The 19,320-nt window shown below is 44.5% G+C and overlaps 1 protein-coding gene across 8 annotated transcripts; it reads left to right on the plus strand.

Moving 5' to 3' along the window:
* The first annotated feature begins 1,064 nt into the window (after positions 1-1,064).
* Positions 1,065-14,859, plus strand: ZNF436 (zinc finger protein 436). Of its 8 annotated transcripts, none has more exons than XM_074305890.1 (4): positions 1,065-1,123; positions 5,355-5,439; positions 7,981-8,107; positions 10,254-14,859. In XM_074305890.1, exons 2-4 carry the CDS (start codon positions 5,407-5,409, stop codon positions 11,501-11,503), a joined length of 1,410 nt encoding a protein of 469 aa, XP_074161991.1. In that variant the 5' UTR covers positions 1,065-1,123; positions 5,355-5,406; the 3' UTR covers positions 11,504-14,859. The 8 variants fall into 8 exon arrangements, with proteins under 8 accessions (XP_074161991.1, XP_074161990.1, XP_074161998.1 ...); XM_074305889.1 differs by lacking the exon at positions 1,065-1,123 and adding an exon at positions 2,495-2,810; XM_074305897.1 differs by lacking the exon at positions 1,065-1,123 and adding an exon at positions 3,349-3,382.
* Positions 14,860-19,320: the final 4,461 nt, after the last annotated feature.

The following is a 19,320-nucleotide window of genomic DNA, read 5'->3' on the forward strand; positions in this document are numbered from 1 at the left end:
ACAATTATCATGCTGTGCAAGAAAAATCAGATCAAAATGCAAACAAAAAGAGTGAAAATGCTATGTTGTGGTCCACACTCAGTTCCCACAGTCCTCTCTCTGGATGCAGATGGCTCTCTTCATCACTAAACAATGGAACTGGTCTGAATCACATCATTGTTAAAAAGAGCTATTAGAATTTATCATCATATAATCTTGTTGCCGTGTATAATGATCTCCTAGTTCTGCTCGTTTCACTCAGCATCAGTTCATGTCAGTCTCTCCAGGCCTCTCTGAAATCATCCCACTGGTCATCTCTTACAGAACAATAATATTCCATAACATTCATATACCACAATTTATTCAGCCAATCTCCAATTGATGGGCATCCACTCAGGAGAACAGATCTATATTATACACACACACACACACACACACACACACACACACAGACAATTACTTTTCTTTGTTTCCCTCGTTTATACCACAGTAGTGCCTAACATGTAGCAGGCCTTTAACTTGTAAAAGTTTGTCTGTCTCATGGTTAATAGGGGAGAAAACACCTGAACCACCATATATAAACAAGGAGGTAATCAACAGGTGGAAGGCACTAAGAATGAGAGGGATGGAAAAAGGCTTCCTATAGAAGGTGGAATTTTACTTGGGCCTTGAAGTCAAGAGAAGCCAGGAGGAGGAGCTGAAGAGGGAAGAGTTCCCAGGGAGTCCAGTGGGAGATGGCCCTGCTTGTTGGAGGAACAAGGAGACCAGTGTTAGTGCCTTGTGGAGGGTGTGGGAGGTGTAAGGTGTGAAAGGCTGGAAAGTTCGGGGAGGGGAGGGAAGAGGATGCAAGGCTATGAAGGCTTTGAAAGTCAAACCGCCGATTTTAGAGGAGTTTGAGTAGAGTCATGGCCAGACTTTCGATTAAGGAAAATCACTGACAGCTGAATGATGGCTGCATTGGCGTGAGAGAGACAGGTAGATCCACCAGCAAGTCCTTGCAATAATCAAGCCATGTGCGGTACATCAGGGGTACAGTGTCAGAGATGTTATAAAGGTGCAATCAGCAGGTCTTGGCAACAGGAGTTGGGGAGATGAGAGGGAAGAGTCCTGGATGTTCCTTGACTGCAAATCTGGGAACCTGAAAGTAGGTTGGTGGTGCCCTTAGCGGTTTTAGGGAACCCAGAAAGAGAGGATGACTTGGGGGGAAAGAGAAATAGTTCAATTTTGGATATGTTGAGTATAAAAGGTGTAAGGGATATCCCACTAGGAAGCTGGGATGTGTGCCTGGAAAGTCAGCAGGGAGGGTGGAAGCGGATAGGGAGGTATGAAGGGGGGTCTAAGAGCAAGGAAGGGTGAAGCAGGACCAGTGGAGAAAGTCCTGCAATAATTCAGTTACCGAGTGTCTAAAATGGTGACGGAGTAGAGAAAGGGACATATTCTGACCTGTTATGCTCTAAGGCTTCTCTCAGCTCTGAGCCTCTGGGTTCTTAGGCTGCTTCTAGTTCTGATGTTAATAATAGCAGACATTTGTGAGTTGGGCTAAGATGTCTAAAACAGGTTATAAATATTATTTCATGTGATTCTCACAAAAACCTAGCAGGGAAGACACAGTATTTTTATACTCACTTCACACACGAGAAAAATGAAGCTCAGTGTTTTGCCTGTGAGGTTGTGAAATGGTGTCAGAGATGGACGTTGAGCCCACGTTTTTGTCAATGTCCTTTGGCCTTTCTATCACATTATCCTGTATTTTGTGGTATCTGTGTTAAGGTCCTGTCAATTATAACATGTTGGGTTCTAACTTCCCCTTTAGCTCTTCCAGCCCCTACTTTGTTTTCAGTTTAAGTCACTTTCCCTCTCTAAGCCTTGAGGGGATTGGATTAGAGGGCTTGGAGTCCAACATTTCAGTATAGCAAAGAGCACGAAAGGGGGGAAAGGGTCTAACAACTAAAAATAAGGGTTAGCTTTAAGGTTTGCAAAGTCTTTATATCTATGATCTTCAATCACCCTGTGAGGTGAGTGCTATTATCCTCATTTTACAGGTGAGGAAACTGAGGCTGAGAGGTTTAGTGACTGGGTCACCCAGCTACTAAATACCCAAGGCTGACTTTGAACGGGACTGGGGGGGGGGGGGCTCTTTCTGATCCCGGGCCTGGTGTTCTCTCCACTGTCCCACCTAGTGTGGTCAGCAGATCTGGGCCTTAACTCCGCTCCTGTTCCTCACCGGGTGTGTACCCTAGAGGAAAATCTCTTCTCTGGCTTTGTTTCCTCCACAAAACTAAGAGACTGGGGGAGGTGCCGTCTAAGGGCAGCCATAAATGTTGGGCCCTGAGAATAAGGACACTACTACCGGCCTCGAGGCAGATTAAAAAAAAATCAAGTTACTAAATTGATCAGAGTGTCTGCAAACAAAAGAAAACCCCTTTTTCCCAGCTCAGAGACGTCCCCTGTGCAGTTAGAAACAATAGGCATCCGGGCAGCTGGCCAAGGCTCCGGAGATATTTATAACATGGAGAGGGTGGGAGTCCCTAATAAGCTGGCGTGTGCCTTTTCCCACCTCTTCCCCCTCTCCCACCCTGGCGGCGGCCGGAGAGGTTCCCAGTCAGGAGGCCAGCGGGCCGGTGCCGGGCCTGGCTCCTCCTCAGCTGCTCGGAGGGAAGGCCTTGTTGGAGCCCCTGGTCAGGGGAAGGACAGCTGCAGGGAGCCAAGGTGGTGGAATTCCTGGGCGGCTCCCCTTTCCCCTCGAGCTGATTCAATCTCTGGGTTCTGTCGGGCTTGGAAGCTGCGGTCTGGCGGACCGGGTCGCCCGACTCCGCTCCTGGGCCGAGGAGGTAAGTGGCCCGTTCCCAGCCCGAGTTCCTGGCCCTTAAAGGGGTCCCTCGGGGGCAGTAGGGATGCTGAGGGGCGCCAGCCCCTGGCCCTCTGCTCTGAGGCTTGCTGCGGGCGGTCCCCTTCCCTCTGCCCCCTGACGGGCAGGCCCCTCTCCTCCCTCCCGTTCTGGGGGCTCCTCGGTGCTTACTCCTGCTCTCACCTCCTTCCCCTCCCCGCCCACCTTCCCTAGGACTCTTTCTCCCCCTCCCCCAGGGCCGTCCCTGCCTGGGAGTCCCTCTCTTCCCAGTCCCTTCTCGCTGTGGGCTCTGCCCGCCCATCCCCTCCCTCTCCCACTCTCTCAGTCTATGGGACTGCCCCAGCCCAGCTCTGCAGCCCCCTCTCCCCCCGCCCCCATTCTGAGCCTCTTTCACTCAAGAACTTGAAGGTTGAGGGATCTTTCCGGAGCAGTCAGGAAAGGCTCCTGGGGGGAAGCGGGAGCTGTCCGGCTTTGAAGGAAAGGCGGGCCTGGGGAGGGGCGTCTGAGAGAGGGGACTTCAGGGTGGCCGGGGTCCGGAAAGCGTGCAGGGGAAAGGTGGGTTGGAGCAAGACTGGGAAGTGCTTTGAATGTCACCCAGAAATATGTTTTATTTTTTGGTGAGTTAGTGGGACACTGAAAGTTCTGTTAATAATGGGGGGGGGGGAAGAAAAGAAAAGGAAAAAAAAAAGTATTTGGAAATGAAGACTTGGGGAGTTTAGAGAAGGGGGAGATGAGACCAGTTAGGAGACCTAATAATGTACTGGAGAAAAGATGGGGGAGGGGCTGGAGTGGAGAGGAGACACCAGAGAGGGAGACGGGGCGGAAAAGACATTCCTGGGCAACGGACGTGAGGGCAAAGGACACGTCTGGGCCCTGGGGAGGGGGCAGGTCTCGGCCACAGACTGGTCTAAACGGGAGGTCAGGCGCAGAGTGGGTGGGGGGGGGAGGTCTGGGAGGGCCTCATCTTATAGATTAAAAACAGAGAGCAGAGAGGCGGACTGAGGAAGCGGCGTGGAGACCGGGGCAGGGAGGCGCTGGAGAGAGCGCGCGGCTCTTGTCTCTCTCCCCACCGTCTGCATCTGTTCCCTCATCTCTGTCTCTGGGAATCTCCATCTCCTCTCTTCTCTCTGTGACTCCGGCTGTCTGTCTTTCCATCTCTCTGTTCTCCTCTGTGTGTGTGACTGTGTGAGGGGTCTCTTCCCTTCTCTCTCCATCTGTCTCCCTGTCTCTCTGTCCGTCTCTGTCTCTCTGTCTCTCCGTCACTGTCTCTCATCTTTCTCTGTCCGTCACTGTCTCTCTGTCTCTCCGTCACTGTCTCTCTGTCTCTCCGTCACTGTCTCTCTATCTCTCCGTCACTGTCTCTCATCTTTCTCTGTCCGTCTGTCTCTCTGTCCGTCTCTGTCTCTCCATCACTCTCTCTCCTTCTCTTTGTCTATTTCTGTTTCCCTCACTCTCTAATCTCTCTCAGTTCCTTTTCTCTCTACCTCCCTTCTCTAGCCCCACCCCACTCCCCCCTCCCCTAACAAGAAGATTTAAGGCTCCGGGCAGGTTGACTTTTTCTCTGTACAGACTTGGGGTACTCAGACTATTATTGCCTCACCACTGCCTGAGGCCTCTCCCTTCCGGCCGGGCTCCGCCCCCTCAGGTCAGGCACCCTCCTGGACACGCCCCCGGCTCAATCCCCGGCCTGACAGGAAGGGGACTGCTGGGATGTGTAGTCTGGGGAGGGTACCGTGGGGGTGGCCGGGAGCTGTAGTGCATGGGCGGAGCTTCCAGCCCCAGCCAGTGGCCTTGGGCTTGGCGGAGTGGGTGAGTGGGCGTTGGCCCGAGTAGCTGTCCCTCGGTCTCAGGTCCCTTCACAGGGCGGCGGCTGAGAAACGGGCGGGCTTGGGTAAAGCAGCCCCCCACCCCACCCCCGCAGCGCTGTAGGCACGTGCCTAGGGAGGCTCAGCCTGGGCAGGACCCGAGGAAGCTTCCGCGCCTTGGAGCGTCCAAGAGCCGAAGCATCCGAAACCAGAAGCTACCCAGCTGGAACCTGTCCTTCAGGGGCGCTTGGCCTCAAGGTGGCCTTGGTTTATGGTCGGACTATGGTTCCCGGCGGGCCCCGGGACTGGCGCAGGCGCAGATTTCTTTTTAGCCACACTGGCCGAGGGGGATGGAAAAGACCTTTGATCCGGGCTGTGATTGGCTAACACTTCCTGGGTCTCGGCTCTATGATTAGCTGGATTTGGAAGCCGGAAGGGGCCGAGCTGTGGGGGACTGCGGCCGGGTAGAGGCTTTGGGAGCTACTGGGGCGGGGACTACTTGGAGACTGAGCTAGGTTGGGGCCCTGGGAGAGCCCGAGCCACCTCCACCTAGAGGACCAGCCTCGGTACGTGTCTCCGGACGCCGGGGCGGGGCCGGCTGTGCTGGCTACACTGGGCGGGGATGTTAGGGCGCTGCCCCCGCCCCGCCCGGCCGCGTCACCCCAGGGAGTGGGCAGGGCCTGCTTTTCTGTAGCTCCCAGCTGTCTCCTTGTCTCTCCTAGAGCGCTGCCTGTGTCTGTCCGCTTGGAACGGCCCAGAGCCCGAGCCGCTGCCATGGCGGCCACCCTCCTCATGGCTGGCTCCCAGGTGAGTGGCGAGGGAACGACTCCGAGCCCGGCCAGACCCAGAGGCCCAACGGGCGGGCCCCGAATCGGGGACCGTGGGGAAGGGTGAGAACAGAGGATGGCCAGGCGGGGGAGGGGGTGTGTGTCCTAGAACCCGGGATGTCAGAGCCGGGAGGGAGCTTAGAACCCGGGAGGTCAGAGCCTGGAGGGAGCTTAGAACCCGGGAGGTCAGAGCCTGGAGGGAGCTTAGAACCCGGGAGGTCAGAGCCTGGAGGGAGCTTAGAACCCGGGAGGTCAGAGCCTGGAGGGCTCTTAGCACCTGGGATGTCAGAGCCTGGAGGGCCCTTAGCACCTGGGATGTCAGATCTGGGAGGGCCCTTAGAACCCGGGAGGTCAGAGCTGGGAGGAATATTAGAATAGGAAATGTAAGAGCACAAAGTAAGCAGATCCAGAAAGGCCTTTAGAACTTACTACAACTTGGAGGGACTTTTCAACTTAAGTTGTCCCTTCATTCTTCTGAAAGGGCTTCTTTGGCCCCAGAATGTCAGGGCTAGACTGAGCCATTGGGTTTAGCTTTGTTATTTGTCCTTCAGTCTCAAAGAGGACCTTTACATTAAGGAGATGATGCCGTGAGAAACAAGTGGATTGGATTTGAGGGAGGGAGGGCTGTGCAACGTCACCTGCCTCGTTCCCCTCCGGAGCATCTGGGTGCAGTGGCCAGACATAGATCAGGAGGGTTGGAGGTGGTCCCGGTTTCAATGGGAGACCCTTGACTTTTTAAGCTAAGATCTTCAGCAGGTCTCTGTTTGACTGAGGCCGCACTCACTCAGTGATTAAGGCTGGGTAAGAATTGAGGCAAAGAATCTCTTTCACCAAGTAGGGCAAGTTTTGAATATTGACCCAGCAAAGCAAGGTGCCTGTAATTCATCAGCCTAGCCAAGAATTTGAGACGTTTCACCACAAGTTTGTTGACTGAGTGATAGACAAAAAACCAAAACAGTCCTTTTCAAAGAGCTTCCAGTCTATTGAAGTGTGTGTGCAAAGTATGCACAAATTATAAATAAGTGCAAACTAATTTGGAGACAGAAGTAGCTGGGGAAGCCAGGGGACGGTTCCACAGAAAACTGGCACTTTTGCAGCTCGTGACACCAATCCTAGCAAGGCTTGGAGAGGTCTTTCTGTGTCAAGAAGACTGGGTGGAATGGAGTGGGGCGAGGGGAATGACAACAAAAATCAAAGTTCTTTTCATGTCATAGAAACAAGACACCTTTTACACTATTCATTAACTATAGCAGCCACCCTAGTTCTCTAATAGGTAAAACATTTTGATAGCTTTACAATTTCTCTTTTTAATAGATCCTCTTTCTGACTGAGAAGTATATAGCAGAGAAGGGAAGAAGGAAGGAAAGATTAAACACCTTTCATTTATTTCTTGTATAAATAGCAAAGTTATAAAATACATCAGTGCAAACTACCTCAACAGCTTTATGAACAAAGTGATATTAAGAATAAGCCAAAATGTCTTTGTCTGCCTGCATTTTTTATTTCCTTCACAGGCTAATTGTACACTTTCTCCCCCCCCCCCCCAGGCTGGGGTTAAGTGACTTGTTCAGGGTCACACAGCTAGGAAGTGTTAAGTGTCTGAGACCAAATTTGAACTCGGGTCCTCCTGAATTCAGGGCTGGTGCTCTACCCACTGCACCCTCTAGCTGCCCCTAATTGTACACTGTTTCAAAGTCCAATTCTTTCTGTACAGCAAAACAACTGTTTGGACATGTATACATATATTGAATTTAATTTATACTTTAACATATTTAACATGTATTGGTCGACCTGCCATCTGGGGGAGGGGGTGAGGGAAGGAGGGGAAAAATTGGAACAAAAGGCTTGGCAATTGTCAATGTTGTAAAATTACCCATGCATATATCTGGTAAATAAAAACTATGAAACAAACAAACAACAACAAAAAAAGAATAAACCAAAAGCAAAGAATTAATCCTCATTAGGTTTCTGTTTCTCAGAAAAAGCTGAATCAATCAAAGCACATGTATCACGTCTGTTATTTTAAAGTAGCAAACCCAACTCTGTTTAGCAAACATGCAAGCCCACCAAACCAACCAGTTTTCCAGCATCCATTGTCTTCTTGAGTCTCTGGCCCACCTCTGAGCTGGAAGCTATCATAGCTCTCAGCATGTCCCCTAGCCAAATGGCCACAGCTGAGGAAACTATCCCAGCATGGGAAAGTGACTTACTCATACTCTATGAATAAGTGACTCAGCTGAGGCTGAAACCTACATTTTCTGCCTTCCCATGTCATGGTTTTTTCTCCTACATTCCTTCCCTGTTCTGGATTTGTACCATTTTGTCCAGCAAGGGCATTCATTGACTGACAATCTCTAGTTTATCAACATCGGTGACGATTTCCTCACAGATTTTTCCAGCTTTATTTGTATCCTCCTTAGCTTTAGCTGTACCAAACACATGTCCTTTCTCATTTTTGATTATTTTCTACAGATAGCATGGTATTGTCCTTCTGGTAACAGTAGGATATGTTTCATTTCAGGGGCCTATGACATTTGAAGATATGGCTATGTATCTCACTCGGGAAGAATGGAGGCCTCTGGACCCAACACAAAGGGACCTTTACCGGGATGTTATGCAGGAGAATTATGGAAATGTAGTTTCCTTAGGTAAGATTTCTGACTTGGTTCCATTTCCAGATTTGTAACTTAGATCTTTTGAACTGCAAGGGACTTTGGAGCTCACCCAGTCTACCCTATCATTATCATGAGGCTCAAGGAGAACAAATGACCCACCTTGGTGAGCACAGCTGGGCTCTGCCCAGATTCTCTATTCCAGATACTTCTTCACTGCTGACCCCATCTCCATTCTCAGCACTTGGTAAGTGTGTGACTGGTGGAGTCCCCCCTGGGACTTTGGCCCTCGTGGACTCACAAAGCTTTGAAAGTGCATATATCCAGCCTCATTTCAGCACAAGAGAGGGAACTGCTTCTGTAGATTCCAAAATTTATTTAGATTTTTTTGTCATCAACAGTCCTTTCCTCTTCCCACAGGGTTCTTTTACAGACTGAAGACAAACTACATCCCTAAAGTTTGAATGAATGTAGCACTTTAAAATTTTCAGAATGTTTTCTTTTTTCTTGTTGTTATTACAAGTAAACTTCTCCCCATTTATACCTGTGGATACTAAGAATCTGAGGAAAGGTGACTTATCCAAGGTCCCACAGCTAGTAAATAATTTATTAATGCCAAAACATAAATCTCAGTTTTCTGACTCCAAATCACAGGCTCTTTCCATGATAGTAGAAAGTTTCAGAGTTTGTTTTACATAATAATAAGGACCACAGTATAAAATATTCTAGCAAATGGTGCCCCTTTTTTTAAATACTAGAATGTAAATGTCCTTTTCTACAAGGAAAGCTGTAGTCAGAACCATTTCACTAGAAGGATTCATAACATTCATTTTTTTCTTGCTGCTTTTCCAAGGATTCAGAATAGCCCCAGTACCCTTCCTATTAGAGCATCTCCAGGATTGGAAACTTATAGAATCTTTTATTTATAAGCAGAGGTAGGGAAGGAATAGGAAAGATTCTTCAGTGGAATCCTGGACTAAACTACTTGAGAAAGAGGATGTGTGTAATGTGAAGTTAACTAGGCTATTTGTTTCACAGGATTTCTACATATGGAAAGCACCCTTTTTTACCTTGGATGTTTAAGTTATGGCCTTTTGGTAGTCATATGTTCCATAAACTACTCCCTCATAAAATCATTCATGATTAAATGCAGACAAGCTCATCAACTCTTAGTGATGTAAAGTCTTTAGAGATCATTTGGTCCAATCTTTTCCTTTTTACAGATGAGAATATTGAGGCCTCAGAGAGGGAAAATTATTTAATTGAGGTTGCAAAGAGTCATCAAGAGTGTTGACTGGAACACAGATTTCCTAGCTCCCTAGTTCGTCAATCCTTTCACTATATTTTGCTCTTCCCCAATGATAATAGTTGACAGAGTATTAAATTTTCAGAGTGTTCTGTGTATATTGTTCATTTGAGTCTCATAATAGCTCCATGAGGAAAGTACAAGTATTTCTTCTACTTTATAAATGCATAAGTTGAGTCAGTGAGGTAGTGATTTCTTCATATGTCAGTGGTTTGATTTGAAACCCAGTGCATTTTTCATGAGATCACTTGGTCTTCATGAAGACCCTTTAAAAGAAAGTGTGGAAAGATGTAACAGTAGAGATCCTTGGCCAGTTTTAGAAACTGATCAGATGGTAGGTGTGAGAACAAGGAAAAGACCTTGTGCAGTCAATGAGAGAAATCTTTCAGAAAGGTCATCAGTCTCTTCAGACTGTAGAAGTATCTAGGGATAGCAACTATGTATTTGGTATAATCTTTATGCCTGCTTGGCATTGAATTGGCCAATAATGTGAGAAATGCCATACTGTGTGTCTTCCCTACCTTCCTCTTCTTTTCATAAACTTAATTTAAAAAAGCAAAGAAACTGAGAAGGAATAGGGAATCTTTGACAGCTATTTTTTATGGTCTTAGCTTTGATTGACTTGTAAGAGAAGTTAACTGACAACAAAAAAAATCTACTTTTTTCTTTGCATGGCTAATTCAGCACATAATTGATCTTCCATAAATATTTATTGATTGTGATAAGAATGGTCTAAGCTTAAAACTTAAAATATATAAAACATTAACCATTATGTTTTGATTTCTAAGAATTTTATCTTTATTTTTCTTTAATTCTTTCTTTCCTTCCTTCCTAGCATGAAGCCTGTATGATATCTACATTTGCATTTTATTTCAGATTTTGATATCAGAAGTGAGAATGACGCAAATCCAAAGGTGATATCTGAAGATATAGAATTTGGGGACATATCAGGAAGGCCGATTGAGAGTGTTCACCAGAATCCTGAATGCGAAGAAGGCTTTGAAAGTGGGGACAAGTCAGAAGGACAGTGGGGAGATTTAACTGGAGATGAGTGGGTAAATTATCCTCTTCAACAAGTTACAGATCTCCTGGTCCACAAGGAAGTCCATGGAGATATAAGATTCCATATATGCTCTCAGTGTGGAAAGGCTTTCAATCAAATCTCAGACCTGAATCGACATCAGAGGACTCATACCGGAGAAAGACCCTATAAATGTTATGATTGTGGAAAGAGCTTTAGCCGAAGCTCCCATCTCATTCAGCATCAGAGAACACACACTGGGGAGAAACCCTATGACTGCAGTGAATGTGGGAAAAGCTTTGGTCGAAGTTCACACCTCATTCAACATCAGACAATTCATACTGGAGAGAAACCCCACAAATGTAATGAATGTGGCAAAAGTTTCTGTCGAGTCTCACACCTTATTCAGCACCAGAGGACCCACAGTGGAGAGAAGCCTTATGAGTGTGAGGAATGTGGGAAAAGCTTCAGCCGAAGCTCTCATCTGGCTCAACACCAGAGGACACATACTGGTGAGAAACCCTATGAATGTAATGAATGTGGGAGAAGCTTCAGTGAAAGATCAGATCTTATCAAGCACTACAGAGTCCACACAGGAGAAAGACCCTACAAATGTGATGAATGTGGAAAAAACTTTAGTCAGAATTCAGATCTCATTCGCCATCGCAGAGCCCATACAGGAGAGAAACCATATAGATGTAATGAATGTGGGGAAAATTTCAGCCGGATCTCACACTTGGTTCAACATCAGAGAACCCACACTGGTGAAAAGCCCTATGAATGCAATGAGTGTGGTAAAAGCTTTAGCCGGAGTTCCCATCTCATTACACATCAGAAAATTCACACTGGAGAGAAGCCCTATGAATGTAATGAATGTTGGAGAAGCTTTGGTGAGAGATCAGATCTTATTAAACACCAGAGAACACATACTGGAGAAAAGCCCTATGAATGTGTGGAATGTGGAAAAGGTTTTACCCAGAGCTCAAACCTTATCACACATCAGCGAGTTCATACTGGAGAGAAACCATATGAATGCACCGAATGTGACAAAAGTTTCAGTCGAAGTTCAGCTCTTATTAAACATAAGAGAGTTCATACAGACTGATTCCCTTACTTGAGATTACATGGGATTGAATTTGGCAAAGAACAGAAAATTTGAAAGTAGTGAGCTCCCTTTGAGTCAAGCTCCTTTCACTATGTTAAATTTTCTAGTTGTGAGTCATAGTTTAAATTTCTAAGAAGATGAAGTCATTTGGAGCTCTGATCTAAGGCTTCTTCCTTAGAAATAACCAATCATAATCCTTTTAAATTCAACATTAATGAATTGCTCAGTTAAAAGTACAAACCAAGCGACTGAAGATCTGCAGTCCCAGGAGGAAACACTAGCTACTGTGGCTATTGGGACCAGGGACTGCAATGACAATGTTCCAGCAGCTCTTTGTCTCACTCCCCTAGCTCACATATATCCCCCAAGGAAAATGTGGGGTTGTAATAGGTGTTGAACTGCCTTAGAAGAAGGCGATCAGGAACGCTTCCCTGAATAACCATGCCTATACAAGCCTTGTTAATTCAACATCCTCTCCTATCAAGGGCTTTGTTCTTGAGTTGCCCATATAGCCATACATATGGAGTTTTTCCTCTGCTTTCCCAAGAGCAGGACTCTGCACAATGGATACAGTCATTGCAGTCCTTCCTGTTTTCATTTCTATTTATTCATTATAATATTTTACCTTTTGTTAAAACACTTTTAAGGAAAAAAAGATCAAAAGGGAAAGTGAGCAATGGGGTTTGGGAAAGATGATATCTTTCCTGCTCCCATTAAGTGACTCTGCCAAAATTTGCTCTGTTACTATCATCATTAATCACAATTTGCTAATTATCTTTTGGGATGACTATAGGGAATAGTTGGGGGGGGGGCACCATCTTCAAAGAAAACAAGGCAATGGAATCTAACCACAGCTGCGGTAAGAGGTGAAAATGGACTCTAGAGGAAAAAGGAAGGAAGGTGTCTGCCTTCTCCTGTGAAGTACTGGTGTTTTGTGCTTTATCTCCTCCACCCTTTCAGATTCCTGACTGTTGATTGATCTAAGAAATAAGGAGCCTGGATTCCCAGTGTCCTCAGTACTAACTAGGCCTTGAGAGGGATGGTTTCTAGTACTTCTTGCATAAGGCCTTATAGGCATACCATCAACCCTTTATGTGTGGGTATGGTTCTACAAGACAATTGAAACTGTCAGGATCACACAGTGTCAGCATGGTTTGAAACCAACATGCTTTCATGTGATGGATGTCTGAATTTAACCCAGAGGGGTGAGAAATTTTATGGATTTTTTTTTTTTAAAACACTGGTGCCCTAGGACTCACTCTCATGTAAGAGGCTAGCATATACTTGTTTGTGTAGCTAGATTGTTGGGGGGATGACTACCTGAACATTTTGATACAGTACTATAATTGAAAACAAAACAGGAAGCTGGACACATCATTCTAGTAAAGAACAGGTAAATCGAGGCAGGCCTTTTTTATCTGTTACTGTCTTAAGTGAAAAAAAAAAATACAGGTGGATAGAAGAATTCTACAACAGGTGGTTTGAGTTCCCCTCTCTCTCAGGGTGAGATTTTAGAGCCATTCCTAAATCTCAGACATGGCACTGGAGGAGAGGTAGGAACTGAGAAAAGGAAAGATTTGGATTCTTTTCCAGGAATCCCCCTAACTTTTTATGTTCTGTATTGTGACCGTTGTACTGTTTTTAAAAAATTCTTTCTGTTCTATTTGGAGTATTCTAGGGGCAAGTAAGCCCTTTGGAAATGAAATGCTCAACTGAATCATTGTGACCTTGAGCTTTAAGGGCCTGGGGATTCTATTGCTTTCTATGAAACTTAACCTCCAGACCAAACCACAAGATCTACAGCCACATATATAACACATGTTTCTTTAGGTTGCCTAGCTTCATTAAGCATAAGTTCCTAAAAGGTCAGGAATCCCATTTTATGGGTTGGTTTTGTTGTTTTGTTTTGTTTTTTTATTTTTTTCAAGAAACACCTAGTTTGTTTGGGGTGCCACTCAAGTATTCTAATTACTCTGGGAGATCTCTGTTCTGACACTAAAGCTAATACATTTTGTTCCACATCAGTGTTCCCGATAATTGTAATGAAAATCAAGAGTTCTACACCCCACCTCCGATCATTTTGGGGGTGGCCAAAATCTCCACTTCTACACCTTTTCCTCCTCCTCCTGCTGCTGCTGCTGCTGGCTTCTTGCTGGAGGTGAGGGGCTCAGAAGGCTCCAGTCACTTCCCATAGTTTGTGCATGCCTGCTGGTGAGGTTTTGGTTTGGGGGGAAGGGGTAGGGCAAGGAATAAGAGACAGGCCACTCAAAATTGTCCCCTACCACACCTCCCTCTGCCAGGTGCTGCTCCCACCATTGTCATCCGTCATCTGCTTTCTTGAGTAGAAGTTTTGCATTAAATTTCTTCTGTGGTGACTTCTGCATGCCCTGTGCCCCCCAAGCTCCTGACTGCCTCTGCCCACACTCTGAACACTTTGTGCCTGGTTTCTCTAGTTGTGGAGAATAAGTGAGCCAGTAAGTAGGGCAGTTTTTGCTTTTAAGGTATTGGTAAAAAGTTATCCTAGTGTTTATCTACATTTGTATTACTCTAACAATACTCTATAATGGAAAATATACTTTTTAAATGCAGAAGATGTTGAAAATCATTTTAGTAACTCAGCCCTGGTTAGTATTATCTGCTTCAAATACATTAAAGCTCAGCATGAACACATCCAGATGCTAGGAACTTCAAAGATTAGAGCTGGAAGAACCTTAGAGGCTGTGGTCCAAATCCTTTATCCTACATATGAGGAAACAGGACTAAGAAGGTGAAATGATTTGTCCAAATTCACATAGCCAGTAAGTAGCCAAGTCCAGGATTTGGATTAAGGACCTTTGATTCCAAATCTACTGCTCTTAATAATACACTAAGTGGTTGGCTGTTCTACAGAGGTGCAATAGGGACACCAATTTTGTGGAGATTTCCAGAGAATACTATATTTGGATGAATTACTTTTTAAACTTGAAAAAACTATTGCCTTTTCTCAGGCAGCTTGCAAAGCCTGATAAAATTTTGTGAAGGCTGTGCTGGTGGCAAAATCAACTGGAAGAGTTGGGTATAGGTGATTCACCAATTTTTTTTTGGGGGGGGGGCGGAGAGGGAATGATCAAATTTGCAAAAGAAAGGTGTTGCTGTTTCAGGAAGATGCCTTGGAATACCAGCCTCCAGCACTAAAACCCAGGATGTATACAAGTAGGACCCTTGAGCACTAAGACTGAGATGGTTCATGCAAGTGGGAAGGGCACTGTGCACACCCAGAGATATGCAGGCATAAGGTAATGCCCAACCCCAGCTGTGCAGCACCAGGGGCTTGACATTTTCAAAGTATTTTTAAAAATTAAAATTGTCATATGAAACTTCCTGTTCTCGTGCCTTTTTTTCTCTCCCTTTTTGGTGTGGGTGGGAAACAAAAGATATAGTCAACTTTCAGGTTGGTAGTATGATTTGGCTCTTTGAAAAAAGGCCTATGGAACACAGAACCTATCAAGCACCGGGGGGGAGGGTGCTCATCTAATCCAACCTCATTTTGTCCATGCAGCAAATGAGATGTATGGAAATAATGTGTCTAAGTTTAAATGGGATTCAAATCCAGTTCTCTCCCACCCCATCTCCAAATGCAGATACCCAAAAAGGTGCTCATTTGTAGAATTTGTTGGCATAGACCTTCAAATCAAGGTTTTATTATGCTACAAAAGAGGCTAAATCCATAGTTGTCTATAACAAGGAAAGGGTGTTTTAGCAATTAAGAAGGGAAAAGACAAGTTCCCTAGAGGAAGTCACAAACTGGAGGAAGATCCTATTAAATCATGGCAAGTGGGGGATTATGGGTAACCCGAAAAGGAATTAGGGTCCTAATATATGTTAGCTATTAGCAGGGGGATTAACCCCTACATGGAGTTAGCTTTATCCAGGGGAAAAGTCCTAAGCTAGCCCTATAAAGGAGTTAGCAACTTAGTAAGATAAAAGTCAAGTCCTTTTATAGGCAAAATATAACCGAGGGTGGGAGTGGGGCGGTGAATTTACTTTCTGGTTGGATGTAGTAAGGGTGGGCATTTCCAGTGATCTCCACCTGGGCTAAACAAAAGGCCCCCTTAAAGACTGAAGAGTTCCTATCTGAGCGCCTCCCAACTTGCCTCTGGGAGTAGCCAGTAATTCAGGCTCTCTGTCAACACCTCTCTAGCTACCCAGGATCTCATCAATTTCACCAAAACAAATTTGAAAATACTCTGATTTCTAAGTAGTAACCCCGTTTTGCACATGGGGAAAGAGACTGTGGTTTGCCAACGTTCTACACTACTGATCACGAAACCCATCAGATCAAGACATTTGATTTCTTGGACTCCATGCTCTCCATTACTGGACCCATTCCTTGCTCCACAATGAAAAGCTTTAATTCTAGTGGGGTGAAAGTGGAGAGTCTGGGAGAGGGGGAAATAGCTAATTAAAAGTCTGCAGTCAAAAGCCTATTTGATGTGTTAATTTTTGGTTGTTTGTAAATGTAGTTAGTTAGGAGCAGTCAGTCTAATCCATTGGGCCATTAGAGACCCATTTACTGTTTGAGGAATGGTAATTGGCTAATGATACCCTAGGCAAGAAAGGGGGAGTGTGGCTTTCAAAGAGTTTTTCTTAAAGCCTAGGGAGAAAGTGAGCTATTCTTATAGTCCTAAAACATGTGGAGGAATGTTCAGTTAACCTCTGCCACTGCATATAACACTCCTGCCATTCTCGGTGTTTTTGTTGTTGAAGAAAGGTTTCAGGGTCAACTCTGAGAAAGAAAACCAATAGAAATGATCTTACTCTAAACTGCAGAGCTGAAGAAACTTCAGGCTTCATTAAGTCAAATGCCTTCATTTTGCAAATGAGATGAGGAGGGAAAGTAATTTGGCCAAAGTCACACAGCTAGTAAATGGCAGAGCCTGGGGTTGCACCTGAATCTAACTCTTAAGTTCCATAATAATACCTCCCCAGCCAGCAGTTTCTCTGGTTAGTTTTTTGTTTGTTTGTTGTTGTTATTTATTTGTGTGTGTGTGTGGGGGGGGAGATGCTAGAAATGGGGGCCTGATTCAGATTTTGGATTTTATCAATGTAGGGAACCTCCCAGTGAGGGAACTTCCTCTCAATGTAGATCAGTAACTTATCTATAATTAATAGTCACGTAGAGCTACTATGGCCACTGCCTTGTCCAGTTAGGAAACATTAAGTGCCTTCTACAGGCCAGGCATTGTGCTAAGAGCTAAGGGTCCTCAAGCCAGACTCTGTCAGTGACATGAACTTTCCTAATTTTAGTATGACATCGCCTATATCAGGCTGCTTTATATGACTAAGACATTATGAGGGCTTTAAGGTTGGTGAGGAATCTGAAGCTGAAAGGTCATATAGCTCAGGTATTCTAAGCCATAGCCCAGTGTTCTATTCCCCATTTACTTACCTAACATCTCCCAGCAAACATCCCTCTATCACTTTTTCAAAGGTACCACAAAATAAGAATTCAAAAGGACCACTGGAGACACTCCACACTACCCAACTAAGGTGTGGTAAACATTTCAAAATTATTCAAATGAAGAACTTCACCCATGTTTCTGCAGAAAGTTTTAGATAGATTGGCTTTTTAATAGCATTGCCTCACCAAACAAAGAACAACAACAAAATAAAAATAAGCCATTGAAAATGTGTTTATTGCTGTAAAAATGACATTCATGCTTATATTTATAGACATTTACTTCTCTGAAATGAACTGGATGCTGTGCTAAGTGTTGGGGGTGGAGGAAGAAGGGAGATGACAGAAACATAAGGTGGACTCACAGAATCCCACATTCCGTTTCTATAATTTTCTGGATATGGATGGTGCTTTCCATCGCAAATCTATTGAAATTGTTTTGAATCACCTTGTAGTTTAAAAGCGGCTGTTCTAAACTGTCTCAGGCCTCAATCTCAGCCACCAGAGAGATAGATGACCTTCTCAAATAAAAGCCTTAAACTCACAATTATCCCAGTCTTCAGCAAACCAAAGGTAACATGGTAGTTAGGCTGCTTCCTGGGAGGTTAGGAGGTGAGTGCTTGTGCCTTGTATAGGCTAGCTTTTGGGGATGGCAGGTATCACTGTGGATAGATCACTGAGTCTGTGTGACCCTGTGCAAGTCACTCCACCCTTTTGCCTCAGTTTTCTCATCTGTAAAATGAACCGGAGAAGGAAATGGTAAACCATTTCAGTATCTTTGCCAAGAAAACCCCAAGGGTCACGGAAAGTCAGACAGGACTGAAAAACGACTTAATAACAATAAACTTAATGTCCTACAACATCTTTTGAGACTCTGGGAACGTGAAATTCAGCTCAGTCTCTCTGAAGTGAATCATCCTCACTGTGACCTCCAATTTCCCACAATGCCCAGTTCTTTCTCAGGCTCTCTCCTTTATATTGTAGATATTTCCCGGACAAGCCTCAGCCCAGATTTGTGACATCATCCACTGCCTTTGCTTTTCCACATATTCTATTGAACTAAGCTGGAGAAAATCATGACCCCAAGTTGTCTCACATAAAGAGGCGACTCTTCTTTACCGAAGCAAACTCATCTACATCTACAAGGGATCCCACTCCATTGCAGCAGGTTGTCTCCTCTGTCATTCCCACTCAGTCACTCAAGTTAAATCCACCAAACGGTGCAGCAGAAATGTCAAATAACAGATCAATAAAACAATTTACATTGTAATTGGGAAACATTTAACAAAATCAATAAAAACATAATCAAACATAGATAATATTCATAGTGATTAAGTCAATATGTAGTCCACATGGATCTTTACAAATGGTTTAAGAGGAACTGGATCTCTGTGGCTGCACAATGAATTAGAAAACCACAAATTAATGCTGTATGCTATTTTTATTTATTTTGTTTCATTTTTAAAATGTACTTATTTGTTTAAAACTTAAATACAAAATAAGAAAAAACAAAGACAAAAAAAGAAAACATTGTCATGAGTCCAGCAGAACATAAGGAGGATTCAAAATATGTAACAATAAATTTCCATTTCAAGAGAGCATGTGTAATAATAGTAGATATTGTATTCATAACAGCATCTTTGCTGCTTCTTTGTAGATTTTCTTTTGTTTTCTGCTGTGCTGTTTTCTTCTCCCCTCTCCCCCAACAGTTACACACATGTCACTTATCTACATACATAGATATTATATGCATGCATATACACATACATACACTTAGATCTAAAACAATATTAATATGGCTGATATATAATGTAAATTTATCTTTTGATTGAATCTTTTTAAAGTTTGACTTTTGTAATCAGTTATTACTACCCCTATTTTTTCTAATAAATTCCACTCTTGATCATTGTTGCTTGTGTATATCTCTTTTTTCCTATCCCGGCTAACTCTTCTATTTTACTCCCACACTTGTTTTGCTATTACTTCCCTACTTAATTTCTCTGCTAGAGCCCCTCTAAGGATCCCTCCCTTATCTTCTCTCCCCACCTTTTCCCTCTCTCTTTATTCTATTACCATTAAGCTCCACACCTTATTTTACTTCCATTAATCCACACACCTTTCTATACCCCACCACATCCCATCCCAACTTTTCCCTCCCTCTTTATCCCTTTCCCACTAATCTATGTGCTTTCTCTCACTCCCAGTAATCAAAACACCTTTCTATAGACACCTCCTTATCCTATTACCTCCCCCTCTTATTTCTTTGTAGATTTTGGAAGATGTTAATCCTTTCTGGATATATAGGTATTGTTCCCTCTGTAATCCACTCCTCAAATGAGTAGGATTTCAGAATTACCAGCCCTCCTCCCCTATCTAATTA

This window comes from Sminthopsis crassicaudata, chromosome 3 (assembly GCF_048593235.1).
Source record: "Sminthopsis crassicaudata isolate SCR6 chromosome 3, ASM4859323v1, whole genome shotgun sequence".
Classification (NCBI taxonomy): Eukaryota; Metazoa; Chordata; class Mammalia; order Dasyuromorphia; family Dasyuridae; genus Sminthopsis; species Sminthopsis crassicaudata.